The sequence below is a fragment of the Megalobrama amblycephala genome, linkage group LG16 (assembly GCF_018812025.1).
Source record: "Megalobrama amblycephala isolate DHTTF-2021 linkage group LG16, ASM1881202v1, whole genome shotgun sequence".
In the NCBI taxonomy this organism is placed as follows: Eukaryota; Metazoa; Chordata; class Actinopteri; order Cypriniformes; family Xenocyprididae; genus Megalobrama; species Megalobrama amblycephala.
This window is the reverse complement of record NC_063059.1, coordinates 39,625,775-39,638,892: the sequence shown is the minus strand read 5'-3', so window position 1 is coordinate 39,638,892 and position 13,118 is coordinate 39,625,775. Positions and strand designations below refer to the sequence as shown.

Genomic DNA, 13,118 nt, shown 5'->3' with positions numbered 1-13,118 from the left:
TGGGATAGTCTTAAGACTGATTTGTGAAATAAACTTAAAAGAGAGAAAGAAGACAAATAAAAAACACAAACTTCTCTCAGAATTTTTTTGTTGCTGTACAAAAACAACAACAAAAAGCAGTATGAAAAAAAGGCACTCTAGCCTTACAGTTTCCCTTGTAATTAACAATAATTCATGAATCAAACGGGCCACAATACATTTAGCTTAACCTTGGTTTGATAAGCAAGAACAAAATCCTTTAATACTACCTGAAGACACACTTCAGTGCTGAAACTCTGATAGTCACTGCTAACAGATCGTATCCACAGCAGCACCAACTTTGATTTTTAAGCGGAATGACAACACACAACACACAACGTACTACACACAAGCCATACTAAACACATATATTGCTAAAGTAAATTTTTTACATTAAACAATCACAGTTAAACATGTTTTCTCAAGACAAAATGTTTCTTTCCCTGTTTATTCCCCCTAATTGCATGTAATATCAGAACACAATACTGTACTTATTAAATGAGTAAATTACATCAATATATCGAATTCTAGAAAGTCCTGCTCAGGACACAACCCATCCTGACAGATATTGGAAACTAACCAGTAAGAAAGAAACAAATTATTTACACTGTAAGAATTTGTTCTGAAGCTTCAAACACCACTCTTTCAGTTTCTTGATCAGACTACAAACAAGTCTTTCTAGTTCTTTAAGCATTTCACAAAATTCAAAGTTAAACTAGATAATATTGTGCTTTTGGGAGCAACTCCATATTTTGTTCATCTCACAACATTTGCTTTACTGTATTTTATATGAAAATGAAATGTTGCTCACTGCGAACTTATGATATTTCTTCATGTGCCCGAGAAGGCTTATTGAATGTCTAAAACTCTTCTCACACAGTAGTACGGCTTCTCTCCAGTATAAAGTCGCTCATGTGATTTCAGGTGTGTAGGCTGAGTGAATCTCTTGTCACAATATGAGCACTTGTAAGGTTTTTCTCCAGTATGAATTCTTTGGTGCCGTTTCAGTTGAGTAGATGTAATAAAGCTCTTCCCACAGTCCAAACACACATGATCTCTCACTCCATTATGTGTTTTCTGGTGCAGTTTAAAACTGTTCAGCCATGAAAAACTCTTTCCACAGAGAGAACACACATAAGGCCTCTCATCTGAATGAACTTTCAGGTGTTGTTTAAGATCTGATGATGAAATAAAATCATTACCACACTGATCACAGTTAAATGGTTTTACTCCAGAGTGACGAAGCAGATGTTTATTGAGACCTGATGCTTGAGAAAAACTCTTTCCACACTGAGTGCATGTAAACGGTTTCTCTCCAGTGTGAATTCTCATGTGTACATTAAAGTTTCCTTTTTGTCTGAAACTCTTTCCACACTGAGTGCAGGTGTGCAACTTTTTGGCTTTTGTTCCTTGAGTTTTAAAGTTATGATGTTCCTCAATTTCCTCCAGTTCTTTCCTTTGCTCTTGCACTTCCATCTGATCTAAAATAGACATAAAATTAGAATCAGTTCAAGTGAACCCTGATTTAATAGAAGCAACAGAAATCAGGTATCAGATATTTGATGTGCTAAATTCAGTTTGGTCATTCTCTTGTTAATATGATCAAAATGTGTTTGACAACTGTTATAGCCCACAAGATTATGATTAAAAGTAATAGATGATCATTAAAATTATATAAGCATTTCTACATCAGTAATCATTAATTTACTGATTATTATTTCACAGCTACCAAAGCAGTCAACAGTGAAGAATCAAGAATGGACACCAACCTATTTGTTCCTCAGTATCTTCATGTTTTATTCTGGATGGTTCTGGATCACTCATGTCTTCAATCTCCTCTTTAATAAACTCCATCTTTAACAGTCACACAGATTTCAGCTGCTACACCTGGGGTTTGTCCTTCTCTTGTAGGATGATGTGAATATTTCCAGTATTTATTGTGGGAGGAGCTTCACTGCAGGTGTGAACTGTGATCACTGTGTGATACTGACGCCCACAGGACTAGATCTGGAGAAAAAAAAAAAAAAACAAGTTGCTAAATTTATACTGGATTACTTTAACAGCAAACACATGGTGTCTTTAAATTTAGCAAGGATCCCTGCACTTATAAACACTACTTTATTAGGCATCATACGGAGGAAAGATAAAAAGATTATGTCATGAACTTTTATGAAGACATTTCCCTTCAGATATACATTCAAATAAAAACTCCCCAGATTTGCACTAATCACATGAATTACATATTTCAGTGTCAGAAAATAGAATTGCAGGTATGGTTTCTGCAGGCTTTAATAGTATTTTTAGTCATGTGTTTTAACATGAGGGGTAAAACATTAAAAACACACATCAATAAGTGATTATCACATAAAGTGATGATCCTGTAGTTTGTCTGACACTAATGACTAGCTTGATGAGCCAATTTACAGAAGATCTCAGACATCACCATAATGAATGAGGTGAAAATAGGGACTGTTGACTATTGTTTAAATGAGCTCCTGAAAAGTTACTTTATTTAGGTCTGTTTTTTTGTTAGATTCTTGGATTCTTGCTGTACAAACACAGCAACCAAAAGCAGTATGACAATAAAAGACACTCTAGCATTACAGATATCACAAGCAAATATTTACACTTCCCTTTTAATTCACAATGATAATCAAACAAAAAATAAATACATTTTGAAACATGGTTAAGAAATTAAAATCTACACATTCCTTCAATTAGGGTCAAAAGAACTAATGCCAAGTAAATAAATGCTAGACACATAATCACTGCAATAATGATCCAATCATAGACTCTTAAGCATTTGCCTGTTTAAACCCAAACAGCGACTTTGTTTGTTTGACAGGGCAGTGTATGTTGCCAGATTGTATGATACTATTGTTCCTACATCACACGAATATATATATATATATATATATGTATATATAAATTGTGCCCTTGTATTTCGACTTTCGATGTCATTTCTGCGCCAGTATGACAGATAACAGTATTTTAGCAGTACATTATTTTAGAGGAAACTATTCATTCTCAAAAGTTCATTTATAAAATCTGTATCAGAGCACAATATAGTACACTTAGTAAATAAGTAAATTACATCAATATATCTAATTCTAGAAAGTCCTGCTCAGACCCAACCCAACCCAACCCGACAGATATTGCACACTAACCAGTAAGTAGCAGGTAAGGAGTCCAGATACATGTAACAAGACCAGGGGGGTATTCCAGAAAGCAGGTTATGTGAAATACCTGGGTATGTTTAAGAGTAAGTAAGCGGATAACCTCAACTTTCGGTTCCAAAAAGCAAGAGCAGGTTATGTTCAAGGGTTAGTTAGCTTAAGAGGAATTCAGATGCGTATTATATTATCAATATGGTTATATTAATGTATCTAAATTTGTTATATAGTTACAGTTATATACACAATGTTATATTATACAATATATAAATGTTTATTCAATTCTAATATATGAATTTATTTTATTGTCATCTCACACATGGATCTGCTTTTTATCCTTTATAACAGGACATTTTCTATGCTATAATTTCTATAATAAAATACATATCATATATGTGATATCTTATTAAATAATTAGCATCAAACAAACAATATTAAGATTAAAAAAATGATTGCATAACCACCCAATAGGTGGTGATGTGCACCAAGTAGGTTATGTAAATCGCCATTAAACAAAAGAAGAAGAATGAAGTAGAATGGCGCGCTTTTTCTTAGTGTCTGTTTCCATGGTGAATCATCGATTCGTCGATCTGTTGAGAATGTCTTGTCGGTTAACCGGGAACATACTCTGGGTTGGCTGAACTTACTCCCGGACACATTTTTGGAACCAGCATACCTCGAGTAAGCAAGGTTTGGGTTAATCAACCGAGAGTTCAGGGTATATGTGATAGTAAGTTAACCCTGCTTTCTGGAATACACCCCAGATACTGAAGTGCAGGGAATGTGAGTCTTTATAGTGTCTCTGATGACGAGGTGCAGGTGATTAGAATTCGGGAGATTGTAAACGAGTGGGTGGAGCATGTGGATCTGGTGACGATGTGTAGGTGGGTGCTGGCTGTGACTCTGACATTCTGAAGCTTCAAACATCACTCTTTTAATTCTCTAAGCATTTCACCAAATTCTCAAAGTTGAACTAGATGATATTGTACTTTTGGGAGCAACTCCATATTTTGTTCATCTCACAACATTTGAATGTCTAAAACTCTTCTCACACTGAGTAAAGCAGTAAGGCTTCTCTCCAGTATGAACTCGCTCATGTGATCTCAGTGATCCCAAATGACTGAAACTCTTGTCACAATATGAGCACTTGTAAGGTTTTTCTCCTGTATGAATTCTTTGGTGTAGTTTCAGATAGTCAATTGTAGAAAAGCTCTTCCCACATTCAGCACACACATGATCTTTCACTTCATTATGTGTTTTCTGGTGCAGTTTAAAATGACGCAGCCATGAAAAACTCTTTCCACAGAGAGAACACACATAAGGCCTCTCATCTGAATGAACTTTCAGGTGTTGTTTTAGATAAGATGATGAAATAAAATCTTTATCACACTGATCACAGTTAAATGGTTTTTCTCCAGAATTACAGAGCAGATGATTATGGAGACTAGATGCATCAGAAAAACTCTTTCCACACTGAGTGCATGTAAACGGTTTCTCTCCAGTGTGAATTCTCATGTTTCTTTAGGTTTCCTTTTAGTGTGAAACTCTTTCCACGCTGAGTGCAGGTGTGCAGCTTTTTGGCATTTGCTCCTTGAGTTTTAAAGTTATGTTCCTCAATTTCCTCCAGTTCTTTTCTTTGCTCTTGCACTTCCATCTGATCTAAAATAGGCATAAAATCATAATTAGTTCAAGTGAATAGAAGAAAGCAACAGAAATCAGGTATCAGATCTTTGATGTGCTAAATTCAGTTTTGTCATTCAGAGATGAGCCCACATGACCTTCAAGTCCCACACCACGCTTAGAAAAGTGGTCATCTGAGATGGAACGAGCACACTCTTTTTAGCGTTGAGCCTGAACCCCAACCTTCTCATAAGGGTGAGAACGACATCTCAATGTTGAACCGCCATGCTCTCGGATTGAGCTAGAATCAACCAATCGTCGATATAATTTAGGATGCGAATGCCCTGAAGTCTCAGAGGAGCCAGAGCTGCATCCATGCACTTCGTGAAGGTGTTGGGTGATAAAACTAGGCCGAACGGAAAAACCCGATATTGATATGCTTCGCAACCCTCCATCCTTCTTCAGAACAATGAAGTATCGCTGTAAAACCGCTGTAAACAGCTTGTTGGGCGGGGAGACTCGTTCTATAGCCTCTCGCGGTCTTCACTCCCGCGCTGCCCGAACTCCGCAGCACCGCAATCCCCCTCAGCAGCGAGGGCTCTCCGACAGCATGTCCCTCCTTCCTCCCGGGTTTCGGCACCAATGTAACACAGTTTGTAGATACGGGAAGAAGGAGGCGGGGACCGGCGAACATTCAACATAACTTTAATATAAAATAAACAAAGAACAAAACGAAAGTAATGCCGGCAGACCCTTGCGGACATCTGCCGGCCACACAAACATAATAAAACATAAAATAAAGTCCAGGCCTGGTCCTCTCTCGTCCTTCACGGTCGTCGCTCCTCCTTTTATGCTCCCGGAGCTCCTCCGTGAGAGACTCAAGGCCGGTGCGCCTCCCAGGTGATGCTCGTTATCACTTGCGTCACCTGCCTCGCGCCATTCCCTCACGGCTCTCGCCCGCCCTGGTCGCCACAGTCACATACTATTTAGGATGGATAGTATGCACATTGAGATGCAGGCATGGTCTGTAACGTCACCTGCCTATGACATTCCATCACACTATTGGACAGTTTACGCGTGCTTCATGACGCAATCACGCAAAGGCGTTCCCACCGCGTCCGGACGCAGCTCGAGTTCCTGTGAAAGAGAACTAAAATTCATTCTCAAAAATGCTTTTATCAATATTTTTCTAAGTGTGTATTCCTTTGAGAAATAATATTAACACATAATTTGATATGGTCTGTTAATAGCCCATCGTTTTTGATTGGCATAAAAATAAACAAATCAAACAGGTAAAAGTGAAGTAAAACTCTTTCCACAAACACATATTAGACATCTGTGTGAACTTTTAGGTGTTTTTCAGAATTGATGCTGAAGTAAATTTTTTTACATTAAATAATCACAGTTAAACATGTTTTCAAGACAATTTTCCCCTGTTTGTTTCAATTCCATATACTGAACACAATATAGTACACTTATTAAATGAGTAAATGACGTCAATATATCTAATTCTAGAAAGTCCTGGGGGCCTGTACCATGAAGCTGGATTAGCTGGCTAGCCAGGTAAGTTTCAGATTAGTTTGCGCCAATCCTGAGTTTTAGGTACCATGAAAGTAACTTGACTTTTAGCGGTGTTCATCACCATGGTAACTTAGGCTCCACGGCTAACCTGCTCCGGGGCAGGTTATGCTCTGGTTCAGAGATCAAACTGAAATTGGACCAATCAGATGTGAGCAAAGTGACACTGACACACCCAACGCAATAAAGTCACTCCCCCAGTTTCTCTTCCTCCAAATTAAAGGTCATTATGTAGTAAAAACAAATATTTAATGATGAAATTGTCTGGTTTTAATGATAATTACCTAGAATTATTTTATGATTTATATATGATTTGTATAATTATATGATCTATATTTTTATTAATCCATTACACAAGTTTAGTTTAACAGTTGTTGTTTAGCATTTAGTTTCAATGAATATTAATATATATATGTAATATAAATAAGCTGTAAATAAACTTTAAATATGACTACATGTGACCTTAAGTCTCTATCGCTATATATTATCAACTATATAAACTAACTTCACAACTTTCACTTGCAATGATAGAGAAAGATCATTTCTTTTATTTGTCCTCTTTCACAGACAAGTATTTTCCATTAGTGTGAATGCATCTAAATTCTTCATTTTCAGCAAAAGAGTTTTGAATCGCGCTGGCTCTCTCGCGAGAAGTGAATCAGAGTTTATCTCTGCTGCAAGGCATGTGATTGGCTGTTCACCACTGATGTCATGGATTCATGTGCACGCGCTCCCCAAACTCAGGATCAAAGCCTGAGTTGACAGAGAAAGTTGATGATCAGCATCATGGTACCAACAAAGCCAGATTGGAGTGGTTTGGTTTTGTCAACTCGAAACTAATCCTATAACCCTGAGTTTGTTCATCTACCATCATGGTACAGGCCCCTGCTCAGGACACAACCCATCCAGACAGATACTGGAAACTAACCAGTAGGAAAGAAACAAATAATTATTTATTCTGTATTTTTTTTTTCTTTCTGAAGCTTCAAACACCACTCTTTCAGTTTCTTGATCAGACTACAAACAAAAGTTAAACTAGAGGCGCGTCCCAATTCACGTACTTGTGCACTATTCTGTGACATTTCTAAGAATAAATAGTGCAAGTAGTGTGTTCGCACTGAAAATTCCAAAAACAAAAAGTGCACTTTAAGTACGCGGATGATGCACTAAAACAACGGAAAAAAACAAAGTTTGGAATGTTGGACACTTCATGCACTCAACTGTCACAGCTTTAATTACGTAGCGGAGCATAGCTGTCAGACTCCGATGTTAAATGACAAAATAACCTTATACAATTCACGCACTACATGGATGAGTACATAGTGTATAAGTGCATAGTGTATAGTGCATCATTTGGGACACAACTTAGATATTGTGCTTTTGGGAACAACTCCATATTTTGTTTATCTTACAACATTTACTTTAATGTATTTGACATGAAAATTAAGTGTTTCTCACTGCGACAACAAATGATATGTCTTCATGTGCCTGAGAAAGCTTATTGAATGTCTAAAACTCTTATCACACTGAGTACAGTACAACCTCTCTCTAGTGTGAACTCGCTCATGTGATTTCAGGTGTGTAGACTGAGTGAAACTCTTATCACAATATGAGCACTTGTAAGGTCTTTCTCCAGTATGAATTCTTTGGTGCCGTTTCAGAGACTCCGTTGTAAAAAAACTCTTCCCACAGTCACAACACACATGATCTTTCACTCCTTCATGTGTTTTCTGGTGATGTTTAAAACTGTACAGCCACGAAAAACTCTTTCCACAGAGAGAACACACATAAGGCCTCTCATCTGAATGAACTTTCAGGTGTCGTTTAAGATCTGATGAAGAAATAAAATCTTTACCACACTGATCACAGTTGAATCGTTTTTCTCCAGAGTGAACACGCAGATGTTTATTCAGACTTGATACTAGAGAAAAACTCTTTTCACACTGAGTGCATGTATACGGTTTTTCTCCAGTGTGAATTCTCATGTGCCTCTTAAGGTCTCCTTTTTGTCTGAAACTCTTTCCACACTGAGTGCAGGTGTGCAGCTTTTTGGCTTTTGCTCCTTGAGTTTTAAAGTTATGGTGTTCCTCCTTAATTTCCTCCAGTTCTTTTCTTTGCTCTTGCACTTCCATCTGATCTAAAATAGACATAAAATCATAATTCAATTGAATCCTGATTTAATAGAAGAAAGCAACAGAAATCAGGTATCAGATCTTTGATGTGCTAAATTCAGATGTCATTCTCTTTTTAATATAATGAAAACATGTTTGACAACTGTTATAGCCTACAAGATTATGATAAAAAAGTATACAAAAAATGATGATTAAAATTATATAAGCATTTCTGCATAAGTTATTGTTCATAAACTGCTTATTATTTACAGCCACCAAAGCAGTCAACAATGAAGAATCAAGAATCAATGACGACAATGAAGAATCAAGAATGGACACCAACCTATTTGTTCCTCAGTATCTTCATGTTTTATTCTGGATGGTTCTGGATCACTCATGTCTTCAATCTCCTCTTTAATAAACTCCATCTTTAACAGTCACACAGATTTCAGCTGCTACACCTGGAGTTTGTCCTTCTCTTGTAGGATGATGAGAATATTTCCAGTATTTATTGGTGAATTGTTGTGGGAGGAGCTTCACTGCAGGTGTGAACTGTGATCACTGTGTGATACTGACACCCACAGGACCAGATCTGGGAAACAAATCAAAGTTACTGAATTAATTGAACATGTCTGTCTTATGATAGAAATATAGAGAATTTGGATGCGGTTACATATTAGTTGCATAACACAAAGTTTGTTTGAATATTTAATTACAAAGTCTGAGAGAAACAACAGTGCAGTTGTGTTTAAATGAGCTGCTGAAAAGCCTCTTTGTCTCCAATAGTCCCACTCATTCATAGATTTTACCCCATTCATTATGGCGATCATGTCTGAGTAAAACTGGCACATTAAGCACATCTTATTGGTGTCAATACATAGCGCAGTCTCAGAGAGAGTCTGTGGAAAACTAACCACCATATTACACTCTAGTTAATAATAAAGCAGGATGTCATTATATTACTTAAACACGTAAACTATGAAGCTGTTTAATGTAATCTGAGAAAAATCTCTCACCTGCAGAATGGAAATATACGGCATTCGGAGAAAATATTCCACGTTTGTTCTTCATGCACGATCGTTAACAGCATCGCTTTCAGCTGGTGAAAGTTTCAGCACTTGTTTCGTCTCTCGCGTTTCTCTCTTCTGCGCATCTTCAATGCGCATGGTGTCATGTTTCTTAAAGGGGCCGCAAATTCTTAATCACATTGTCACTAATAAGGAGCAAATACATTATTTATACATATATAAATGTATACACTTTTCGTTGACAGACTTGTCTCTAAAATTAAAGTAACTCAATAATAAATTGTTTAGGCCTATGGAGCAGTTAAATAAAAACAATTTAATATTGTGATCATACTCATAGTCTGGAAACGGTATTTTGCTTTTATATTGCTTGGTTTTATACTTGCATTTAAAAACATGTTTGCTATTGTTTTGCATTTTTTATGCCATTTTTGCTCCAGTGTGACAGGAAACTAGCAGTATATTAAGATGGAAGAGGGGGTTACATTAAACTAAAATAATTTATTCTAGTGGTAGTATTATAATGTTTGTACACGGCATGTTGATTAATTTGAATAAAAGTACATTTTTATAAGATCATTTCGATTAAAGTAATTCCAAACTATGCTAATTATTTTCCATTTGCTTTTTTTTTTATCTCGGGATATCCATCTAAACTAATGTAATGTAGACACACGTTTTCTGTTAAGTTGCTTTGAAACAACATTATTGTGAAAAGTCCTATACAAACAAATGTGAATTGAATTGAAAACTTTGCTTCATGCGACGACATTCTGTGATCAATTAAAATCAACTTGTTTACACGCTCCACAGCGCCAGCCAGTGCATTTAGTTATTACTGTGAGTTTTAGTTCTTTCTCTAGAAAAGTTCTTTAGATTTATCATGGATTCAATTAATTTATGGCCAGCAAAGCAAAATGATCAATTTTATTTTTTGAATAATTATTACAGATCGAATATTTGATAATTCAATCACACCCCTAGTTATTACATTTTGCATATTTTCTTTTCGATCTACTTTCTTAACCATCTTTGTTGCTTCTGCATATGTCAACCCTTCTGAAATCTGGACATTTTGAATTTTCACTGCTTCTTTCCTCACATGACACCCACCAGAGCCAGCGCTGTTCAAATCTGCAATTACAACATTTGGGTTTCACACCCTGTCCACATTTTCCATATTCATGTTCTCCACTTTACCTTGCACAACACTGCTTCCCCTTACAAACAACTTACACATACCTGTACTTTTGACATTTAAAGCATCTAAGAGTTAAACTAATCGTTGTTGTTCCATACGGACATCACATGTCATCAGTGTGCAGCACCAAGTGCTGCAAACAAACAGCAGACACCCTTTACAGTTCCTCTTGAACTAAAAGCTCCTCCTGAACCTGAGCTTATGTATGGAAGTATATTTGTAGCAATAAGCAATTTAAAACATAATATGCAAAATGACAATCAATGTGCAATCCACTTTTAACCTTTTCTAAAATAAAGCAATGTTTGGAGCAAAATGATAATTCAAATTTAATAATATAATTTACATATAATATTTCCTGCACTAGTTTTAAAATATAATTTAAACATATATTTAACGTTTTATAAGTTGCAAAATTAAAATGAAAATGGATTACAGAAATGATTATATGTTTAACATGTTCAAGCAAATATTGTATTGTATTGTTGTTGTTTTTTTGATTGCATTTACACTCACAGTTAAGACACTTGTGATTGCACTTTATTTAAATGTCCCGCAATGAAGGTATCAAAATTCAGTATGGATTTAAAAATGCATTCTGAGCCAATCATGTCCCCGCCCCGCTCTGTAAATTATTTTGTCAAGGTGGGGCCAGGTATAAACATGGCAGCAGCAGAGCTATGAAGAGCGAGGCATTAACAGGCAAATGAAGAAGAGCAAGAAAAGAGAAATGTCAATGTTCCTGAAGATTATGTGCGTCCGTCAGTGATAGAACCAGTATGTTGCACCCTCATTGGCTCCCTGTAAAATATATTGAACAGATTTTAAAATCTTGCTAATTACTTACAAAGCACTAAATGTTTTACCTCCCCAGTGTCTGAGCGAGCTCTTAACGCATTATAGTCCTTCACGTCTATTGCAATCTCAGAATTCAGGCCAGCTGACAATACCTAGAATATCAAAATCAACCGCAGGAGGTAGATCCTTCTCCAATTTGGCACCTAAACTCTGGAACAATCTTCCTAGCATTGTTCGGGAAGCAGGCACACTCTGTCAATTTAAATCTAGATTAAAAACACATCTCTTCAACCTGGCATACACTTCCTATAACACCAGATGTACTCGTTACATCAGAAGAAGAATGGCATAGATGATATTGTGCTTTTGGGAGCAAATCTATATTTTGTTAATCTCACAACATTTACTTTACTGTATTTGACATGACAACTTATGATATTTCTTCATGTTCCTAAGAAGGCTTTTTGTTTAAAACTCTTCTCACACTGAGTAAAGCAGTTTGGCTTCGCTCGCTTGTGTGATTTCAGGTGTCCAGATCGAGTAAAACTCTTGTCACAATATGAGCACTTGTAAGGTCTTTCTCCAGTATGAATTCTTTGATGCAGTTTCAGAGCCTCAGCTGTAGAAAAGCTCTTCCCACAGTCCAAACACACATGATCTTTCACTTCATCATGTGTTTTCTGGTGCAGTTTAAGACTGGTCACCCGTGAAAAACTCTTTCCACAGAGAGAACACACATAAGGCTTCTCATCTGAATGTATTTTCAAGTGTTGTTTTAGATTTGCTGATGAATTAAAATCTTTACCACACTGATCACAGTTGAAAAGCTTTTCTCCAGAGTGATACAGCAGATGATATTTTAAACCTGTTGCATCTTTGAAACTCTTCTCACACTGAGTACAGTGGTACGGCTTCTCTCCAGTATGAACTCGCTCATGTGATTTTAGGGATCCAGACTGAGTGAAACTCTTGTCACAATATGAGCACTTGTAAGGTTTTTCTCCAGTATGAATTCTTTGATGTTGCTTCATAGTGTCAGCTCTAGTAAAGCTCTTCCCACAGTCCAAACACACATGATCTTTCACTCCATCATGTGTTTTCTGGTGCTTTTTACATTGATCAAGCCTTCGAAAACTCTTTCCACACAAAGAACACGAATAAGCCTTCTCATCTGAATGAACACTCAGGTGTTTTTTTAAATGTGATGATGCAATGAACTTTCTACCACACTGATCACAGTTAAATGGTTTCTCTCCAGTGTGAATTCTCATGTGTGTTTTAAGGTTTCCTTTTAGTGTGAAACTCCTTCCACACTGAGTGCAGGTGTGCAGCTTTTTGGCTTTTGTTCCTGTAAATTTAAAGTTTTGATGTTCCTCCTTAATTTCCTCCAGTTCTTTTCTTTGCTCTTTCATTACCATCTGATCTAAAATAGACATAAAAGCATAATCAGTTCAAGTGAACCCTGATTTAATAGCAGAAATCAAGTATCAGATCTGATGTGCTCAATTCAGTTCTGTCGTTCTCTTGTTAATATGATCAAAAAGTGACAACTGTTATAGCCTACAAGATTATGATTAAAAGTATATAAGCA

General features: G+C 36.5%; 5 protein-coding genes across 6 annotated transcripts in view; all 5 read right to left on the bottom strand.

Annotated features, from left to right (window-relative positions):
• Nucleotides 1-13,118, bottom strand: part of LOC125248653 (gastrula zinc finger protein XlCGF17.1-like) — a 103,890-nt gene that overhangs the window by 6,626 nt on the left and 84,146 nt on the right. The window lies entirely within an intron of this gene.
• Nucleotides 1-13,118, bottom strand: part of LOC125248609 (gastrula zinc finger protein XlCGF52.1-like) — a 244,508-nt gene that overhangs the window by 167,470 nt on the left and 63,920 nt on the right. The window lies entirely within an intron of this gene.
• LOC125248616 (zinc finger protein 501-like) overlaps nucleotides 1-13,118 on the bottom strand; it is an 81,607-nt gene that overhangs the window by 33,382 nt on the left and 35,107 nt on the right. The window lies entirely within an intron of this gene.
• Nucleotides 7,278-9,721, bottom strand: LOC125248690 (gastrula zinc finger protein XlCGF7.1-like). Of its 2 annotated transcripts, none has more exons than XM_048160811.1 (3): nucleotides 9,517-9,721; nucleotides 8,844-9,071; nucleotides 7,278-8,526 (listed from the first exon to the last, which is right to left on the bottom strand). In XM_048160811.1, the coding sequence occupies exons 2-3, from the start codon at nucleotides 8,926-8,928 to the stop codon at nucleotides 7,844-7,846; spliced, it is 768 nt and encodes a 255-aa protein (XP_048016768.1). In that variant the 5' UTR covers nucleotides 8,929-9,071; nucleotides 9,517-9,721; the 3' UTR covers nucleotides 7,278-7,843. The 2 variants fall into 2 exon arrangements, with proteins under 2 accessions (XP_048016768.1, XP_048016767.1); XM_048160810.1 differs by having other exon boundaries at nucleotides 8,844-9,092; nucleotides 9,517-9,715.
• LOC125248622 (gastrula zinc finger protein XlCGF52.1-like) overlaps nucleotides 11,894-13,118 on the bottom strand; it is a 150,071-nt gene continuing 148,846 nt past the window's right edge. The window contains exon 3 of the mRNA XM_048160665.1: nucleotides 11,894-12,950. Coding sequence (XP_048016622.1) covers nucleotides 11,971-12,950 — 980 coding nt within the window. The 3' untranslated portion in view covers nucleotides 11,894-11,970. The remainder of the gene's footprint in view (nucleotides 12,951-13,118) is intronic.

What these genes read in the sequence shown, in the direction of transcription:
- LOC125248690 (XM_048160811.1), bottom strand. Translation starts at nt 8,928, where the DNA reads ATGGAGTTTATTAAAGAGGAGATTGAAGACATGAGTGATCCAGAACCA. An exon ending in AGATACTGAGGAACAAATAG is followed by an intron (nt 8,527 to 8,843) that starts GTTGGTGTCCAT and finishes TGTCTATTTTAG; the next exon opens with ATCAGATGGAAGTGCAAGAG.